This window comes from Gymnoscopelus braueri, assembly GCF_963280865.1.
Source record: "Gymnoscopelus braueri genome assembly, chromosome: 16".
Lineage (NCBI taxonomy): Eukaryota > Metazoa > Chordata > Actinopteri > Myctophiformes > Myctophidae > Gymnoscopelus > Gymnoscopelus braueri.
In genome coordinates this window covers 27676221-27697756 of record NC_137616.1, presented here as the reverse complement: position 1 = coordinate 27697756, position 21536 = coordinate 27676221, and the positions used below count along the sequence as shown (strand labels likewise).

Sequence of the window (21536 nt, the reverse complement as noted above, 5' to 3'; positions counted from 1 at the left end):
CGTCTTGATCACATGACTATATAGAGACAATGTGCACCGATTTGTGTGAGGTTTGGACAAAATCTGTACGAGTAATATAAAGAAAGATTGTTTTACAAAAAACAGCCCCCTGGTGGCGCTATAACAGGCCGATGGGGTTCTTCCTTGGCCTTACGGGAGTATGCATGCAAAGTCTCACGCCGATTGGTCTAGCGTGCCGGAGATTAGCTGCTCACAGATACAAGGACACACAGACTGACGGACAGGGACGAAAACAGTCTCTGGCCTGCGGCCGTACTGTATGTCTCTCACAAATGAGTGAGAGACATACAGTGAGAGACAAAAAAGGATGAAAGAGAGGAAAGATACAAATTGTTTTATTTGATTTGACACATTACATTTCAAATGTAGTGTTTAAACTCTTAACCTAGCATCAAACAACAAAGAGAATGCAGTCGCTGGGATTAGAACCCAGGTCTCTCATATCACAGCCAGCAGCACTAACCAGTTGGCTTAACGTTAAGGCCCGCTAAGATTCACAATGGTACGTTATACATGTTACACTTACACCAAGCTCACACAATGACCCTGGGGAGCCGGGTGTCAATCAACTATAGTCAATCTACCAGGTCCTAAGAGGGGGTGGGACTAAAAAAGGATTAAGAGAGACAGTCTGAGAGTGAGAGAAACAGGGGAAAACAGTGATGTTTAATTGTTGGTTATAAATTCAATAATCTGGTAAATGTTTTCACCAAATTAAGAGACAGGGTGAGGATATAGCAGCTTGTAACACTCTCTTAAAAACAAGAAGGTTTGCGTGTTTGGAGCTGGGTTTTCGCCCAGTGTTTCTACCCTAACCAGCTGACATTAACTCTTTGCCTGCCACTGACGAGGGAACTCGTCAGATTCTGCCAAGGTGCAGCCTGCCACTGACGAGTCTGACGAGATTTGTGTTTTCAGTGGTTTTCGCTACCCTATGAACGATGCTTTCACTGCCAGATTTTTACATACTCACAGGTCATATAGTCATTACTGAAGCAAATAAACAAAGTATCTCAAAACAGTCAGTGCTGTGCGAGAAAAAAGGACGCTCTGCTTCCAAATTCCGCCGTTTTTCGCCGTTTTTTTTTTCACGCCGTTTGGTGAACCCCCCAAGGTTGGTGCCCTGCGCTGCGCTGCTTTTATCCGCCAGATTGGGACGTTCGCAGCATATTTTGCGTGTCTGTGTGTCAGGATGCGAGGCAACACTCACACAATCACGTGCAGCATGCGTCCCCTCCCCCTGCGCCTAATGGCTGTACATGGGGCCGACGCGTGCTTTAGCGTGAGTGTGAGTGTGGCTTCAGGAAGTAAATTCCTAGCCTCGATCTCCAGGCTTTTATTTTTTAGTTTTGCTAAAAAATAAAAGCTTGGAAATTCCTGTCCCAGCTGTTGGTACAGTACGCAAAAGCGCATCGCGTCGTCTGATGTGCCGCGCATTATTTATTTTGGGTGCGCATGCGCACCTGCGCACCAGTTATGTGCACCCCTGGGCCCTGGCTATAGAACATAAGCTAACCAGGTCTTTCTGCAGAATTGATTGATTGATATTATTAGGATTCAAACAGTGGTCCTCGGTGAAACACAGACAAACATTAAAAACACATGGAAATAAATAAATTAATAAACAAAAACCTCTAGTATCACTTAGAATAACACCAATTCACCTATAACCTAATTAAACAAAACAAAATACATTAAACAAGCACTAATTTATAACAGTCTACATGTACTCACATGTATTGCACTTATTACTTCAAGTTCATCATTAGTTCTGCCCACAAAGCCTGTCCTTCGATTAACTTTGTTTGGTGTTCGGAACAATCTACCATTAATTATGGAACAATTTGTTCCATAATGAAATCGCTGTATGAAAAATGAATTTCAAGCCACTTTACTCTGCACTAAAGGAACTAACCTTGACATTGCTCTTGTATTACAATCATTAGCGTTCTTAACCATATCTACTCAAAAGCTCATGTACTCTGGCGCATTTTTGTGGATAATGTCAATGTTATTCTGAATGACATGTACATTTTTTTGTAATCAAATTGAGTTGGTGGGCTGAAGCTCGGATGGTGGCTGCCGTCCAAGCAGCATCCCAGGTGGCTCATACTCAACTACTTCTATTGCGTGCTCTTCAGTGAAAGATAAGACCCAGGCACAAACTTAGAAAAAAAAACATCCTTTTTTGAACCAAGATACTTCTCGTCCGAGTTTCAAACTCGCAATCTCTGCTTCATAGGGCACGTATCTTACCACTGTACCACCACCGCGGTTCATCCTCAGCTAGTTCTACTGCGTGCTCTTCAGTTTAACCCATTAAGACCTGAGTCCGATTCTTAAAATGTTTTCTAAATCCTAACAGTTTTTTGAAAAAAAAAAAATATATCTTTGTTCACGATTTTTCAAAAATAGCAGATCTACAAGCTCATAGCGCGGCACTCGGTGCCGTGCTATGAGCTTGTATATCTGCTATTTTTGAATAGCCCAAAGAAATCTAAAATGACACAAATGCATTCCCGGTCTTAATGGGTTAAGATTAGAGCAAACTTAGAATAAAAACATCATTTTTTAAACCAAGAGACTTCTCAGTCTGAGATTCGAACTCACAATGTCTGCTTATGTTGTGAATCCATCATCCAGATATTCCTTATCTTGTCTGTCTGTCATACCTTGTTATCTGTCTCTGTAGCTACAGTAAGGTCATCATCAATGTCCAAATGGGCTTCCGACTCCGAGAGCTTTAATATGCAGTTTAAAAAAACTACTGAGAATGAGCACGTGAATATTAAACTGATAATGTCAAGATATCACATCTCTTGGGCATGAAGAGATTTTAGGCTACGGTGATTCTGACGGCAGCAGCATGGCAACTGTTGGACACCTACTCTTTTCTATGTGATATTTTGTTTCCCTCGTGTCTTCTGACATCCTTATATCACATTAATAATAACGCTCCCATTATGGTGGAAAGCAGTTTTTCCTTAAATACAATTTGTGCTATGCTGAAGGCACAGCTGTTCCTAAAAGGCAAAGGGACCCCGACACTGATTGGTTGAATTAATGTAACGGCAAAAACCCAACCAAAAAGCGTTAAAGTAATACTAGGTAACTTTAAAACAAAAACTAAAGTTAAATTGTATATCTTTTGTGAGTGGCAAATGTTTCACAACACCCACTCCATGAATTTCACCCCCGAAAGCCTTTTATTTATATATTTTCTATTGAACGGTGTCGGGGGAGACTCTCCCGCGAAAATGACGTCATCCGGCCGGAAAATGCACCAGTTTCCTGTTTGGCCAGGAACTACCGCACCGGTTTCCTGTTTGGCCAGGAACTACCGCGCTAATAACAAAAAGGAACCTCACGCTGATTTTAAGAGAATGTAGGATTGGAATATCGAAAAACAACAGAAAAAGAAAACACAGCTCATGGTAACTAATGCTCCACTGGCTAAGAGAAACGATCCGTAGATAGTATAAAACAATTAAAAGAACGCTTTTTGAAACGCTTCCGGCTTCCGGTGAAAACAAATGGAATTCTGGGTAATCGAGGACTAAGGAAAATTGTATGCAGTGACGGTAGTGACCAGCAGAGGTTGCTAAAAATCGTTATTTGTGAACCTGCATTGTACAACTTTAACACCATGCAGTAGCACTGTGCGCTTGTGTTTGCGCTCAAATAATGAATTGCCTAACTAGTCAAAGTGGCGTGGAGTCTGTGGACACACGCAGTGTGTTAATTTATCCATTTGTAACTCTGAGAGTGTACGTATACATTTGGAACCAAAGTTGATCTGTAGGGTCCATTTGGTTCATTTGCATTAATCTCAGAGTTATTATTGTGACCACTAGGCTACTTGTAGACTGCCCTAGCATGTCTCATATCTGGCATAGAGGGGCGGGTTCAAAAAGAAAAAAAATTCCGGATCCCATTGGTTCATCAATCTGTCCGTCAGCCCCCGCCCCGCCCCACGCCCCTCCTCCTCCCCCAATGTGTAGCATTGAGAGCCCTGACGTCACAACGTTTGGAGCGAAGCCCACTGCACTCTGGTTGGTTGGGGGAAATGAAACACTTCCTATTCCATGAACGTCAACAGGCTGGTCCAGGCTTTTATTTTTTAGCAAAGCTAAAAAATAAAAGCCTGGAGATCGAGGCTAGGCTACTTGTGACCACAAGGCTGACAGTTTGAATACCAGTTCCAGCTGGGAAAACCTGGATGGGGGCATAATATTCCATTGGAATTGCTCTGTGGCCAACAGTATAACACTGTGGTAGCACTGGGCAGCTCCCTGTTGTTCCCCCAGGCTGTTGTTGTGAATAAGAATGTATTTTTAGTCCATTCGCCAAGTTGAATGAGGGTTAATCATTCATCAAATACACTATGCCTGCCTGACGCTAATCAAATAATGTCAATGCGAATCAGGTCGAACTGTAACGCGGATGGGAGATACAAGCAGTGTTGCCAGATTCTGCGACAGAAACAAGCAACCAGGTCTAGGAAAACAAGCCCAAAAGAAGCGACTATGGGCCACATGAGCACTTTAAACATACATCAGCTATTCGAAAATAGCAGATCGAAAATAGCAGATCTACAAGCACACAACGCGTCGCGATGCGACGCGTTGTGTGCTTGTAGATCTGCTATTTTCAAATAAAATCTTGGGGGAAATTACAATAAGCAGACCTGGCAACACTGGATACAAGCTGCAGAATTTGTGGGGATGGGTGAATGGTATAAAATCAAACAGACTTTGAGTTTGAGGAACAAAACCATTGAGGGCTATGTCTATGTTGACAAAATTGCCCATGTATGTTGCCTGAAGACATAACATACTGTTATGAGAGAAAGGGGGCACGAGGAAAAAGGGGGATGCTAAGCAAGGGAGCTAAAAAAAAAGGAAAAAGGAGAGAGGAAGGAAAACAGAGCAAGCAAAAGGAGACAAGTGTCCTCATCAGGGAAGCCAGAGAACCACCATCTCTCTTCTATATCGCTCTCACAGACAGACACACAATCGACCCGCGTGTCTCTGCATGAGTCATTATTAACCCATTAAGACCGGGAACGCATCTGTGTCACTTTAGATTTTTTGGGCTATTCAAAAATAGCAGATATACAAGCTCATAGCGCGGCACCGAGTGCCGCGCTATGAGCTTGTAGATCTGCTATTTTTGAAAAATTGTGAAAAAATATTTTTCAGATTTTTTTTCAAAAAACTGTCAGGATTTAGAAAACATTTTTAAGAATCGCCTCAGGTCTCAATGGGTTAAAACAAGGGCCAATTAAAGCACCTTCAGCATATCTTTTGAGATATATCGGTTATTCGCTCAATGCCCGAAACCCCGGCTGGTTTCTCTAGACCACGTGTTTTTGGACCGGGAGGCTAAAAAAGTTTCTAGCTAGGTTGTCTGACCCAAACATAATCAGTACAGGCCCCCAGTGGGCCAGTGTGAGACCTGCTGGAAAAACCAATGAGCGAGAGCAGGAGCTTGGAGGGAGGAGGTCATTCTATTTGTTGTGTGAAACAGCGTGATGTGGGTGGGTGGGTGGGTGGGTGGGTGGAGGTGGGACTGGACAGGGGGGTGTGACACACGCCCTCCCCCCCATGCCTCATTATATAGCAGTCATATTACCCTGCCTCGACGGTAGCATCCTTTATTCTGCAGTGCCTGTTTCCATGGCTAGGAGGCAACAAGAGCCCCCCCCCCCCAACCCCACCCCCACGGCAGGCTGAATGACTAGGCAACATTTTCTTCTACCTCTCTGTCCCCTTCATCTTCTTCCTCTCTCAGCTCACAGACTGACTCATCGCTCGCTGGCTGGAGCCCAACCCCCCGCCAGTGGTGGAAAGTAACTAAGTACATTTACTTAAGTACTGTACTTAAGTACAATTTTGAGGTATTTGTACTTTACTTGAGTATTTTCAATTTCCAATACTTTTACTTCTACTCCACTACATCTCAGAGGCAAATATTGTACTTTTACTCCACTACAATTATTTGAGAACTTTAGTTACAAGTTATTTTTCAGATATAAATTATGATATTATGAAACATACATTTACCACTTTTGCCCTGTTTTATACCTCGGCTATTTGAAAATAGCCGATCTACAAGCTCACAACGCGTCGCGAAGCGACGCGTTGTGAGCTTGTAGATCTGCTATTTTCAAACATTTTAGTACTTTTACTTTTGATACTTTAAGTACATTTTGATGCCAATACTTTTGTACTTTTACTCAAGTAAATTTTGAATTCTGGACTTTTACTTGTAACAGAGTATTTTTATATTGCAGTATTGGTACTTTTACTTAAGTAAAGAATTTGAGTACTTTTTCCACGACTGCCCCCCGCCCCTCCTTTTTTTTGGTAAGACTCCACCTTCTATTCTCTCCTCTTTTCTCTCCAGTGTACCCGTGATCTGATCCAAGGCAGATACTCAGGGTTTTTTTGCTTTCTGCAAAAAAAAACTGCTTTCTCCCATCTAGCTCCTATTCTGACCAGTGGAGTGGAGGAGGGAAGGAGGCAAGGAGACATATGGAAGGCATCTGTGCAGACTGTTGGAATGTGTCCCACATTCTGCAATACATGCTCAGTGGTAAGATTATGCATGTATGGCGATGCGGAGGTGAGATGGAAAATCAAGGATGAAGTAAGATTAGGAAAAAAAACATAAGACACTCTCCTGTCTGCAGCTCGGAGATAACCATCAAAGCCACAAAGTTGCAGACTGTCAGTAAATTGGATGTAAATGTGTATTTTAGCCATCACGATGTTCGCCAGTACAGCATTTGTATATTTGTGTGTCATCTCCCATCAGCAGACTGTAAAGTAGCAAGAATGAATAACCTTGTAATAGTAAACATATAAAGATAGAGACTGTTAAGATTGAAAGCCAGCTAACGTTACCCTACATGTAGCAGTGTATCTGCAGTATTGTATGTACTGTATGTTAGTATTGGTCACAGCAGTATGCTGCTTTCTACTGCAAACACGTACTGTATTTGACCAGAAGACACACCCGTGCACAATTATAAAAACGTTGTCTTTGAGACCATTTATCTGCATGATGAATGCAGTTGCAGTAGCGGCAGGTTTCTTTCTACATGATATCAAAACACTGGCAAATCGTCTTCTTCATCTGCAGGCAATATTTTCATTTGTTTTTACGTCACAGATATTTTAAGAGGGTTTGATTTGGTTCGTCGATAACAGTCTTTTCTTTCATTCTGTGGTGTTTTGTTGGTTGTGACAGCACTCGCCAGGCTGTCCTTTTGTTGACAGAGGAAATGGCTGCCCTGTCCTCAGCACAGCCTGACAAACTGAAGCCAAGTTTGTAATAGAGTATTTAAAGGAGTGAAGAGGGAGGGATAGAGATTAACCAGCATCTTTTATACACAGTGTTAGTTTAACCACTTAAGCCCTATGTTATACATTGCTGTACGATGTACGACGTGAGCTTGTAGATCGGCTATTTATTTTAGCTAATTTTGCGTGACACTATTGTAGCCATAGTTGAAATATGAAGATTAAATGAAGGTGTCTGGCCAAAAGCAACGATATCAAATACCCAGCCATTAATTGCCCTGCGTGAGGGCAGAGATAGAAGGACAGAGAGGGTGATAAGTCACATCACCCTAGGGCTCCTATAGGGCTGAATCAATGCAAACTAAAATGCCACCGCACACTGAACTGTCACCGCGAGCGACATCGCCGGAGAAGGAACTCAGCAGCATGGACCAAACTTGGCCGTTATACACTTGCCATTGCTGCAGATGGTGTGGAAGAATTTATGGCTGTGGAGACACTGGAGTTTATCTGGGTGCAAAGGAAGCATAAAGCCTTTGACGTGTTGTGATCTTATAGAGTGGCTATTTTCGGTGCATGACACCCACATGCAACTAAGTATACAATGAGCATAACAAAGCACAGAGTGAAACGGCTTTAGTGACCTTTGGCAGTTCACAGAATGGCTGTGTCACAATAAGAGCGAGGACCCGCCAGCAGCAACTGCCACGTTCTCGGCCAACTCCCTCACCAATTTGTCAAGAAATCCCAACAGGACTACCATGTTTCCTAGAGGTGCTTTTAATGCTGATTGTTATTTGCTACACTGTAATTTGTTTTAATGTGGTTTTAATGTGGTTTTAATGTGGTTTTAATGTGGTTTTAATGTTCTTGCAACATCTGTATTACTTGGACAGGGCTCCCTCGTGAAAGGTGGTATCTCAATAGGATTTACCTGGATAAATAAAGGTCCAATAAGAAAAAAAAATGCCGGCACAGTTCCTTATTGACAGGGCAGTTATGTATTTATTACCCAGAATTCTTCATTGCTCAAAGTCAATGGAGGGCCAGCATATCAACCTGAGCTGTGGTTAATTATGTCGGTCAAATACATTTGAACGACCCAAATGAGATCCATCTCAGAAATGGATTGCACACGTGTCACACGTGTGCCCACTCTTAACCCTTTAAGACCGGGGACGCATCTGTGTCGTTTTTAGATTTCTTAGAAAATAGCAGATATACAAGCTCATAGCGCGGCACCGAGTGCAGCACTATGAGCTTGTAGATCTGCTATTTTTGAAAAATCGTGAAAAATTGCCCAAATCTTTGAATATATATATTTTTAAAGCGAACAATTTTTTACTTAAATCTTTGCTTCTGGGGGTCTCTGGAACAACATATTTTGAGATGGGGGTCCGCGGCCAAATACATAATTTGGGGGCTCCTTGACGTGAAGTCTGTGAACCATTGATATTATTGCAACATACGTTTTTTTTAAGAAAACCGTTGGGATTTAGAGGACATTTTGTAGAATCGGCCTCAGGACTTAATGGGCTAATAAGAGGCTAGAAATGATGCAGGCCCGGCCACAATGCGTGTGGTCCTGCTGAGGATGTGACAAGAGCCACAGGTACAGTACTGCAGTGGAGTACAAGACTGCGCGAATCAATACGAAAGTGAGGCTCTACAACAGCTCTGAACTAACACAATCGTTACCGCTTTTATACACACCGTGGCAAATAGAGACTTTAGTTTGTCATGTTTGATTGTCAAGTGACAAAATCACTTGCTTTTGTCAGTGAGATTGTGTGGCTCAAAGTTCCACATTTACACCTGATATTAACATGGCAATGCACGTTAATGCAAGGTGTACGCACTAAGCACACAGGACACGCCATGTGATTGGAAAATGCCAGGATCTGCCAGATGGGGGTACACATGGGGGTCCGGCACATACTGTGTGTGCGTGTGTGCGTGTGCGTGTGCGTGTGCGTGTGCGTGTGCGTGTGTGTGTGTGTGCGTGCTACTGAGTGTCAAGAAAATCGACATTAGGATAAGAAGGATAAGACCCCCCCCCCCCCGCCTTACTTCTCAAACCATCCATCTGTTCCTCTTTTCTGGCACCTGATTCTGATGCTATCAATGCATTGAATGGGACAATGTGAATTTGTCACTTTGAATCAGACCGTTGAAGGGGCGGAGTAGGCAACATACTGACCTACAGTACCCGCGATTTATCAGACCATTCATTGGGGTGTTATCAGGACATACTGACCTACCGACGGAGGTGACTTATCCCATTAATACCTGGGACGCATCTGTGTCACATTTAGATTTCTTTAGGCTATTCAAAAATAGCAGATATACAAGCTCATAGCGCGGCACCGAGTGCCGCGCTACGAGCTTGTAGATTTTGAAAAATCGTGAAAATTATTTTTAAAATATTTTTTTCCGATTTTTTTTTTAGGATTTTGAAAATGTTTAGAAGCGGCCTCAGGTCTTAATGGGTTATATAAAGTTACGTTTCGGTTTCGTTTTAGAGGCACGCTGTCTCAAGCGAACCGGAGCCACGAGGGGGACCACCGAGCGAGCTAGAGCGAGCGAGATGCCATCCCGAACGTTGCGACGTTCGCTTGAGCCTACTCAGCGTCGTCCAAGTTATATACCGACATAGATAGAGTCTGGTGCTTCTATGAGGACTTTTTTTTTTCCCAAAAGGGGCGGGATCAAAAGAAGAAGACGCAATTGGTTAGACCTACAACCAACTACCAATTACAGTCTCCCATATTTGAATACTGGGCCCTGATTGGTCACCCCCAGACTTCGGGAGCAGGAAATGGATTCACAAACGGAGCGGTGCCAGACCCAAATCACAGAGGGCATTTTTTTTTTTTTGCACTGGCAGATTCGTCTGGTCCCAGGCTAATACCGATAGGCACAGAATGGTAAATCATGTTGTGGGGACTGCTCTGCCTCCGGGTAGGTCAGTATCTCCTCATTACGCCCAATGAATGGTCTGATAAATCACGGGTAGGTCAGTATGTCGTCCTACTTCGCCCATTCAATGGTCTGATAAAACGTGATAATGTCCTGTTCAGTGCATTGATAGCATTCGAAGCCGGTCTTTCTGGTGCTTTTTGCACTTTCTCCTCTCACTCTGTTCCCTCCTCGTCGTTTTTTCCCCCCTTCCTCTTGTCCTACAACACGTTTCTTCCTCATTCTAACCCTATTCACTCATGTGCCTCGTTTGTACAGTATATCTATCAATCTCGTTTGTCCTCCACCTCCTGCTATCCTCATCCAATGTCTTCAGTCACTTTGAGGTGTGTCTCTTCCGGGCTGGATGTCTCCTGACTGAGGTGCATCTCCCCATCTCCTCCGTCTCCTCCTCCTCCTCCTCCTCCTCCTCCTCCTCCCCCCCTGCTGCCTTATCTCTGGTCAGGGAGGTCAGAGGAGGTGCCAGCTGAATGTCACTGGCACTCACTGCCTCCGCCAGAACACACCCCGCCCAAAACAACAAACAACAAAACGCCGCCGGACATTTTGTCCGTCACATCAAGGGCGCCTCCCATCATTGGCTCTGATGGTTAACCCCTTCCCACGTTTCACATGCGACAGCTCACCAGCCAATTATAACATTAGCTGTGATGGTAGGGTCCTGCTTCTATGATTGGAGGAGACATGTCGGCATTGTCGGTATATCACCTTCCTTGAGGTGAGTTGAATCTGCATTTTGATTGCCTTGTGCTTAGAAAAGCCAATCATGTGGATATCGGTATCCACATAGGAATACAAAATGTGGATCTCGGACTTCATGTGGCCAGCCTATGACATGGGTCAACTATGGCGTTGGTTCTCAAAGTGGGGTCCGGGGACCCCCAGGGGTCCTTGGGGGGGGGGGGGGGTTCCAGGGGGTCCCCAGCAAAATGTTTTAATATAGCATCACAATAATTTTAACCACTTTAACCTTTTATACTTTGGCTATTCAAAAATAGCAGATATACAAGCTCATAGCACGGCACCGAGTGCCTTGCTATGAGCTTGTAGATTTGCTATTTTTTTTAAATCATGATCAATCTTTTTTGCAATATAATATTTTTTAAAGCGAACATTTGTAACTAAAATCTTTGCTTCTGCGGGTCCCTGGAACAAAATATTGTTTGCTTTGCTTCGGGGGGTCCACGGCTGAATACAAATCATTTTGGGGGTCCTTGACATGAAAAAGTTTGAGAACCACTGAACTATGGCATCAGTTATCTATGATATATGTATGAAGTATGACTCCAAAATGTATGACACACGCACAGACACAGACCCTGCCATAGATAGGCTATAACCTCTTGCAGAGCCATGCTGTAAGAAATAGTGGAGATACTTCTGTAAGCCTGTGCACAAGACATTTGGCGTTTATAGGTCCAGTGGTTTGTGATATTAGCTCTGGACACGCAGACACAAAGACGGGTAGACCCTCTTCTAGACGGCTCTGCCTCCTACAGAGCCACGCCGTGGAAATGCTAAAATTACACAACTTTAGACTTTAGGCTTAAAGACGAAACCCCGCAACTGACAGCAAATGAAGCCTAACAGCACATTTGACTTGGAGAGCGGCGTTTTCAGTTTTCGGGTAGGCAATGTGGATGTCCCCCCTCACTGACACCTACACTTAATTTGATTTAGTTGTAGTTTTGTCCTTGATAATACTCACTCACCCAGGGATTCAGTATTACATTATGTTTTAATTTCACACACCATCCACCATCACAAAGCGTGTGCTTCTTGTGTTCCGCCCGCTTGCGTGTGCGCGTGCGTGTGCGCGTGCGCATGTCCGTGCTAGTCTACCGTATGTGACAAGCCGCTGACGTGTGACACAGCGACGATTTTAGGCAGGTTCACACCTGCGCCCCCCGATCAAGGCAAGAGCGTGTAAGTGACCCAAATAATGATCTTATTTTGGGCTGGCGTAAACAGAGGAGGAGGGATTGGAGGAAGGATGGAAGGCAGAGAGAGAGAGAGTGAAGGAAGGAGTGAGGATAACAGAGCATCTGGGGTGTCACATCCTTTGCCCCGTACGCATTTTCGCTGGCATGCGCAAATATGTTGTACACACTGGCCATATGATACCCATTCTGCTTGCATACAGAACCCACCAGTCAGTGGAAATTCATGACAGCTCATACAGCCGGCAGACTGCTGCTACCGGCTCTGAGAAGAAGCACAGCCTGTGTTGAACTGGAAACCAATACATGTGTGACAGAAACAGAGGGAGAGAGAAGAAAAAGAGACGAGAGAAGGGCCAAGACCAGGGGCGTCATTTCAACGAACAAAAAAACTTGAGGGTGGTGAAAGAAGTAACCACTTAGGTCCTATTTAGAGGAAAAAAGAAAGCGAAAATAGCTAAATAGATCTGTAGAGAATAGAGAATAGAGATCAATGAAAAAAAACAGAATTTTCAATATATATATTTAAAAAAACTGAAACTGAAATAAATGTGTTCCAGACTTTTTCACGGTATTAAATGGTTACAAATGTCTTAACAGTTACCGGTTAACCATGAACATTTGGTAAAATGTTTTGTACATTTTTTGTTTGTTTAAAATGTTTGAGAACCACTGCAATTAACTATAACTCATAGGCAGAAGTAGAGAGAGAGAAAATATAGAATAGCAGCTTTGAGGTAGAGTGTCTTAATTTACAACTTAACCAAATTTGGTTGCATACATGTGCACATTCTCTTGAGTTACAAATGGATACATGAACACTGAGGATTGTACTGTGTACCAATCTGTGATCCACTCACCTCTCTTTGTTGAACTTGAGAGAGTGGAGGATGGCCGGTCTCTTCTGCCGCAGGTTCCACAAGTGAACACTGTCATCGGCCAGAGCGCTCACCAGCGCCCCCTGCCACACAGGAAGCCACGTTACACTTCACATTTAAAGGTTATGGTAGAGATTTAAAAAAGTATTAAAATGTGAGACCTCCGTACAGCAAATGACCAGAATATAAAAAGGCTGCATGCAGCAATCTCACTGAAACAGAGTCTGATCTTAAACATAGACAGCTTGCTCCCAGGTAACAATGATTCACAGGCTTTATACATTTTGGTGTGTGTGTGTGTGTGTGTGTGTGTGTGTGTGTGTGTGTGTGTGTGTGTGTGTGTGTGTGTGTGTGTGTGTGTGTGTGTGTGTGTGTGTGTGTGTGTGTGTGTGTGTGTGTGTGTGTGGAAAATATCTCCCATCCATCCAAAAGGTTTATTGTCGCTGCTGAGTCACAGTCATATTCACACAGGCACACATGCGCGTGCACGCACGCACGCACGCACACGCACACGCACACACACACACACACACACACACACACACACACACACACACACACACGACTCAAGTGTCTTTCATAGTCTTTCTCTTTTCTAGTCAGTTTAGTTCTACAATTGTAGCTGTGTGTGTGTGTCTGTGTCTGTGTCTGTGTGTGTGTGTGTGTGTGTGTGTGTGTGTGTGTGTGTGTGTGTGTGTGTGTGTGTGTGTGTGTGTGTGTGTGTCTGTGTCTGTGTGTGTCTGTGTGTGTGTGTGTGTGTGTGTGTGTGTGTACCATACGTACCTCGTTGATGAGGAACTGGAGTTGGATAACGGCTGCTCCGCTATCATGCTGACAGTAACACTCAACACCTGGACGCCCAAATCTGATTGGTTCTCTGTCAAGGAACAACGCCCTGGAGGCGGACATTATGCAGCCATGTCTGTGGCATGTACTGTACACAGTAAAGATGCAGCCATGTGTGGCCCTGCTTCACACTCACCCAGACGCACGCACGCACGCACGCACACACACACACACACACACACACACACACACACACACACACACACACACACACACACACACACACACACACACACACACACACACACACACACACACACACACACACACACACAAACCTGCCCAGTACAACCACAGTCTTGTACTGTTGTTGACCACTGAGCAGTTGGGGGTTCAGTGCCTCGCTCAAGGGCACTTCAGCATGTTGGGGGAGGGGTGAGTGGTGGCCATTCACTTCCCCACCCAGATTTGTTCTGACTGTCCGGGGATGGAATGGAACCCGGAAACCTTTCGGTTACAAACTCGCTCGTCTAACCTTTAGGCCACAGGGGGGTGGGGGGGGTTATGCATCCCTACACGAGGTGTACACGAGGTGTGACTTAAAGCCTTGAGGTTTTGAAGGTCCTTTGCACCCTGGTACACGCAGTACAGTACCTGGCTCAAAGGTCACAACACCAAGTCCCCTGGCGGGCAGCAGCAACATGGACCGTCCACACACACAGTGACCTTTCCACACAGTCTGCCAGCTGAGCACGACCACATTCATCGCCTTACAAACAAGAAAAAGGTCTGCAGGAACCCGTCGCCCGAACCCGCAGGCCTATAAGAAAACGTACCCTCCTGTCTGTGTTGAACAACCATGGGAGTCAAATTCTGAATAAGCAGCTATATGTAAATGTACAACACACTTCATGACACGGTGTGTGAGTACTTATACATTCATACAGCCCGGAGTGCTGTGGTGACATTTTCCCAAGGGTGCTACCGAGAGGCAGGGGAAAGAAAATTGGGAGCACGCTCTGTTTAAATAATGGCCTCTGTTTTTTTGGCAGCATATTAACGCAGCACAAATTAATTTGAGGAGCATGTGCTTCTGTAGCAGAAACACTGTAGCAGAAACACTGTAGCAACGCTGCGTCCGCACCCAACACAAGAGGACATAGGTCACCCAACACAAGAGGACATAGGTCACCCAACACAAGAGGACATAAGTCACCCAACACAAGAGGACATAGGTCACCCAACACAAGAGGACATAGGTCACCCAACACAAGAGGACATAGGTCACCCAACACAAGAGGACATAAGTCACCCAACACAAGAGGACATAGGTCACCCAACACAAGAGGACATAAGTCACCCAACACAAGAGGACATAGGTTTTGTGAGAATAAGGTGAACATGTAGTTCCTGGGAACAAGGGCAAAAACTATTAATAATACGGAAGCAAACGAGATGGAGATGGAGAGAGAGAGAGAGAGAGAGAGAGAGAGAGAGAGAGAGAGAGAGAGAGAGAGAGAGAGAGAGAGAGAGAGAGAGAGAGAGAATTTGAAAGACATTCAAAAGGCATCAGCGGAGATGAGATGGATATTATGAGAGCGGATGAGAAAAACCGACAGTGGAGCGGAGAGAAGATGCAGTTAAGTAGAGATAAACGCTTCTGATAAAAAGGTGCAGGGAAGACAGAGAGAGGGAGGGCCACGGCGGCTGAAAGAGGGAATGAGCAGATGCGAAAGATGAAGAATAAGAAGCTTCCCCTCTTTCTAGGGACATGAATGAATGGACGAGCTGTACAGATGATTATCTGCTGGTTGTGGCCTTGGCTCTGTTAGGCTGGGATGAGGGCTGTGGTCTGTGGCTTTCCTAAGGGGAACGCAGAGAGGTGAAACACCCTGCGGATGACACCATTGGTCATCACTATTTTGTGTGTGTGTGTGTGTGTGTGTGTGTGTGTGTGTGTGTGTGTGTGTGTGTGTGTGTGTGTGTGTGTGTGTGTGTGTGTGTGTGTGTGTGTGTGTGTGTGTGCGTGCGTGTGTGTAAGAGAGAGGGACAGAGCCTGCACTGCATGCTGGCCAGCTAAATCACAAGTTGAGTTACAGTACTGGGGATGGCTTTACATGAATGATTAATGTACACCTACTGTACACACACACACACACACACACACACACACACACACACACACACACACACACACACACACACACACACACACACACACACACACACACACACACACACACACACACACACACACACACACACACACACACACACACAGTGAGATAGAGAGAAAGAGAGAAAGAGAGACAGAGAGTAAAACCTTGTTTCCATAAACATGTTTTTATCCACATTTGAAGTAGTACATTAAAAAATGCAATACTTGCCAAATGGAAAGGACAAGATTTGAAAAACTTAGATGCATTAAATGGAAAAGATGGAAAAGACCCATCCCTGTGCCACCCAGGGCTGGGTCAGTCATGGGGTGCACCAGTGCAACCATCAGGACGCGGGGAAGCTGCGGGGGAAATAGAGTTTCCTTGTACAACAGATAGTGCAGCTGGTCACGTGTGTGGTGCCCCCTAAGGGCAGAAGTAAAAGCTGTTTTGGAGGTGCGCTTTATAGTGGCCCCTCAACATGCCATTCTAATTTGGGTATGATTTGTATTTGAATTACAGGCAAACTGTGCTATGGAGTATCAAAAAACACGTTTGACGGTCATTGTCATTGTCACATGACCATTTGTGCCTAATTAATGGAAACAAATCACATTTTGGCTACAGTGACATTTGTAGCATTTGTGGTGCCCCCTAGTGAAAAGGATTTTGGCTCTGCATTGTATAGAGTCCCTTCAATCTGTGATTTTTGCTCCGATTTGTGTGAGTTTTGGGGAAAATCTGTAGGAGCAAAAAGTATGTTTTGAAGAAAACTGTTTTTCTTTTATTGTACAACCTACAGTGTAAGAGTTGTAGGCCACAATATGAATAGCACCACCATGAACCCAATTTGAAAAATTTGGGGTGGAGGTTCTTCCTTCATCAGTCTAGGGTTGTCCAAGATTAGCTGTTCAGACAGGAAGACAGACTCACGGGAGTGAAAACATAATCCCCACCCCGGCCTTTCCAGCCTGGAGGAGATAATAGGGTTAATATCTAACAATTATACATATCACATGACTGGAGAATTAATGCCACCTACTGCTTATCTCAATGAACCAACTCCTAATATTCGCATAACAGTAGTGGATGGAAACACGCGTAATTCGCATTAACCTTCTTTACGCCATTTCAAATGTTTGTTTAAAATTGTCTTGACAAGTTATGTAAACACGGCTAGTGAGAGAAAGACAGAGACAGAGAGTTTGTCAGGATGGTTTGGGTTTGGGGACAGCAACTCTGTGTCTTAATTAAAGACTCGTGCTTAAGGTTGCTTGGCAACCAAATCTTACAGGGCCTGAGAGAGGGAGAGAAAGAGAAAGCCAACGATTTATGATTGTGCTTTTTAAAACTGCTCGATTCTAAAGAGGCAGTCATTCCCCAAGCATGTTATCAGTAAGAACGCGCGCGCACACACACGCGCGCGCGCACACACACACACACACACACACACACACACACACACACACACACACACACACACACACACACACACACACACACACACACACACACACACACACACACACACACACACACACACACACACACACACACACACACACACACACACACACACACACACACCACACACAGCATTGTGACAAAATTGTTCCTGCTAAATGAATTCAAGTCACCTATGAGTGAAATCCTGGCTATATTGCATGCTTCCTTTAAGTGGCTTTTGTTTTGCCTGAACAATTATCATAAGAATGCAGCTGCTGTCCTCAGTGTCTAAACAAAATGGTTTCCAATGTAAAAAGTTCCCGAAAGAATGAAGCTTAATGAGCACTGCAGAAAAGTGGGGGGGCAATCAAGAAGGGAACACATTTATACCTTGTCTTAAGACCAACACATTCTCAATGTATAAATTAGGCTCAACTCTCCTGTACATTGCAATCTTCTTCTCAGGCATTCTAACTCAAAACAAGAACATACAGAGAAAAACTATTTCAATATGGCATGTTATCTGATGACAGGCAGCTATTTGTGATTCTTGAAACAACATATACAGCATATAACTGTATATAACCTCTACATTGAAGTTTGTATGCGTCATATAACAGTTGCCATTTTTAAGCGAAGCTGCTTCTGAGGTTTGGTCTGCGAGAGGCTCAGCAGCGGTTCCACCACACGCAGTGAGAGAGTCACGTTACAGTTTTCCTTTCATCTCATTTTAAGCAGGTATAGGTAGGTGGTCTCCATCTCTGCTTCTGCACCCCGAAGCACCATGCAAACAACAGACAGCTTGAATGCAGGTGTAAAATGAATGAATGCAGAAAGAGGAGGGGGGGGGGAGAGGAGAGAGAGAGAGAGAGAGAGAGCGAGAGAGAGAGAGAGTGAGAGAGAAATGTGTGTAAAGCAACAAAGTACATTTACTCAAGTACTGTACAATTTTCAGTACTTTTACTTCTACTCCACTACACCTCAGAGGCAAATATTGTACTTTTACTCCACTACAATTATTTGAACAAATGTGTTACTAGTTACTTTGGAGATTTTGATTATTATTACAAAACCACTTCAGCTCTATATGCATTTCGGCCATTTGAAAATAGCCGATCTACAAGCTCATCGCGACGCATTGTGAGCTCGTAGCTCTGCTATTTTCAAAGGATTTTTATGGGACATTCTGCATAATGAGAGAGAGAGAGAAAGCTAAGTGGGCCATCTTCTTGCCTTGTAACGTCCAGTGACAACTTTTCCCATGCTATTTTGGAACTCTGAGATGGCAGAGAAGGTTCTTCTTTATCACCTCTCATGGTCCATCTGACCATCCACAGCTTTCTGCCAGCAGGCCAACTTTCAAGACAAACGAATTGTCTTGTAGTCAGCGAATGGGGTATCAGACAACTATCAAAATGGAAAACACTCCTGGATGAAGCTGGGAAAAAGAAAGGGGTAATAACCACTTAAACCCTATATACTTTGTTGACTGGAGTCCCACAGGGTCTATCTTTATCCCACACCGTCTTCCCCCTCTTCGCTGAAAATGGCCCGATCTACAAGCTCACAATGCGTCTCTCGTTGCGCCAGTGTGCTTGCAGAGCTTGTAGATCCGCTATTTTTTTGCCACATATTTTCGACCCAATATGAGATGCCCAGAATAGGGACGCTAGGGTTCAAGTGGTTAACCCATTAATACCTGGAACGCATCTGTGTCACTTTTAGATTTCTTTAGGCTATTCAAAAATAGCAGATATACAAGCTCATAGCGCGGCACCGAGTGCCGCGCTACGAGCTTGTAGATCTGCTATTTTTTTAAAACCGTGAATTTTTATTTTTTACATTTTTTTCCGAAAAACTGTTAGGATTTAGAAAATGTTTAGAAGCGGCCTCAGGTCTTAATGGGTTAATGAAGCACGGTGACCCCGGGCTTCTGTCAGCATGATTGAGAGTGTGTGTTGCCCCGAAAGTGCTGCAGAGGTCAGTCTGCTTGCTTCATACATGCGGGGAGAGTAATTGCGTGTGTAGACAAAACAAAAGGTAGACATGAATAAAAAGCTGAACAGAGGGGAGGACAGAGATGGGAGGTGTTGAGGCTCATTTAGACTTTGTCGAACAACCATGTCGCGCGACAACAGCGGCGATATTTTCAACTGAAATAAATGTCGACACTTAAAGGACGACTTCACCCATTTTCAACCTATCTTCATATAATTGGTCCTCACTAATGATAAAATGGTACAATTTCTTTCTACTCGGTCTGTGTCTCAGAGGAGGGCTCTGGACAGTACAGAGCCCGTCTACCAGTGACATCATCGATGGGGAAGCCAAGCTAATAGAAACGGCAGGCTTTCTATTCCCGGAAAGTTGCAGTGCAGCAATAGAAGCCATTGTTTTCACGTTCATAAAAATCGAAATAAAAAATGTGAAATCTTGTTGGAAAAAAAAGATCCTGCCTAACGATGATGTCACTGGTAGACGGGTTTCTGGACTGTCCACAGCCCTCCTATGAGACACAGACCAAGTAGAAAAAAATGGCACCATTTTATCATGATTAGTGAGGACAAATTATATGAAGATAGGTTGAAAATGGGTGAAGTCGTCCTTTAAGCAGGAGCCAGGGGGATCGGAGTGAGGAAAATGGCAAAACAGAGAAATACAAAATGAGGAAAATGGCAAAACAGAGAAATACAAAAGACTAAAAAACAAGGGATGGACGGAGATGTATAGACTAAAAACATAACGAAAAGGAGCGTAAAATAGAAAATACAAACGCAGAGAGAAACAAGAGAGAGACAAGCATACTGTATAAAGGGACAGGATAGAATGAAAAACGAAGAATAAGGCAGAGACAGCAAGAGAGAGGGAGAGTGGGGGAGAGAGAGAGAGGCGAGAGAGAGAGAGAGAGAGAGAGGAGAGAGAGAGAGAGAGGAGAGAGAGAGAGAAGAGAGAGAGAGAGAGAGAGTGGGAGAGAGAGAGAGAGAGAGAGAGAGAGGAAGAGAGAGAGAGAGAGAGAGAGAGAGAGAGAGAGAGAGAGAAGAGAGAGAGGAGAGAGAGAGAGAGAGGGAGAGTGGGGGAGAGAGAGAGCGAGCGAGAGGAGAGAGAGAGAGGGAGAGTGGGGGAGAGAGAGAGAGACGAGAGAGAGAGAGAGAGAGAGAACTAGAAACGGAGCAAGCCTGTGAGCGTTGAGTTGCTACAGTATGACGTTAGGCCTGGGATGACGTCAAAGGAAAGGCCCAGTCATACATTACCCTGTCAGGGATGGATGGATGGGTGGGCAGGACCCACAGGCCCCAGGAGGGAGAGAGAGAGAGAGGGCGAAAGGAGCTAAAGGAGAGTGAAAAGCTGGGAATGGATGGAGAGAGAAAGAGGGGAGGGGTGTTTTATAGAATTATAGGGGAGAGACAAGCCAAGGGATGGAGAGAGTTCGACCTACAGAGAGAGACTACGGTATGTGGGAATGTATTTTCAGCATCCTCACATCATGACTCGTGGATTCCGGAGCGTCTAATTCTCCCAACTCTGTAGGCCAGTTGGTTCTCAAACTGGAACAAAACATGTTTTAGATGGGGGTCCGCGGGCCAAATACATATCATTTTGTGGGTCCTTGACATGCATGAAAAAGTTTGAGCACCACTGATATAGAAACATACGTTTATTTTTCAAAAAACTGTGATTTAGAAAACATTTGTTGACGCGTTCCTGGATTGAATGGGCTAATACTGCAGTCCATCTTGTCTTCAGTCTGTGTCATTTTAAGATTTATTTGGGCTATTAAAAAATAGCAGATATACAAGCTCATAGCGCGGCACTCGTGCCGCGCTATGAGCTTGTAGATCTGCTATTTTTGAAAACATTTTGTGCAAATCTTTGAATATAGATATTTTTAAAGCAAACATTTTTAACTCAAATCTTTGCTACAAAATGTCTTCTAAATCCTAACAGTTTTTTGAAAAAACGTATGTTGCTATAATCAGTGGTTCTCTTTTTTCCATGTCAAGGACCCCCAAAATTATATGTATT

General features: G+C 44.1%; 1 protein-coding gene across 1 annotated transcript in view; it reads right to left on the bottom strand.

Annotated features, from left to right (window-relative positions):
* Positions 1 to 21536, bottom strand: part of stxbp5a (syntaxin binding protein 5a (tomosyn)) — a 129766-nt gene that overhangs the window by 67658 nt on the left and 40572 nt on the right. Inside the window, exons 3-4 of the mRNA XM_080452457.1 lie at positions 13909 to 13990; positions 13108 to 13208 (exon numbers count right to left, since the gene is read on the bottom strand). Coding sequence (XP_080308583.1) covers positions 13108 to 13208; positions 13909 to 13990 — 183 coding nt within the window. The remainder of the gene's footprint in view (positions 1 to 13107; positions 13209 to 13908; positions 13991 to 21536) is intronic.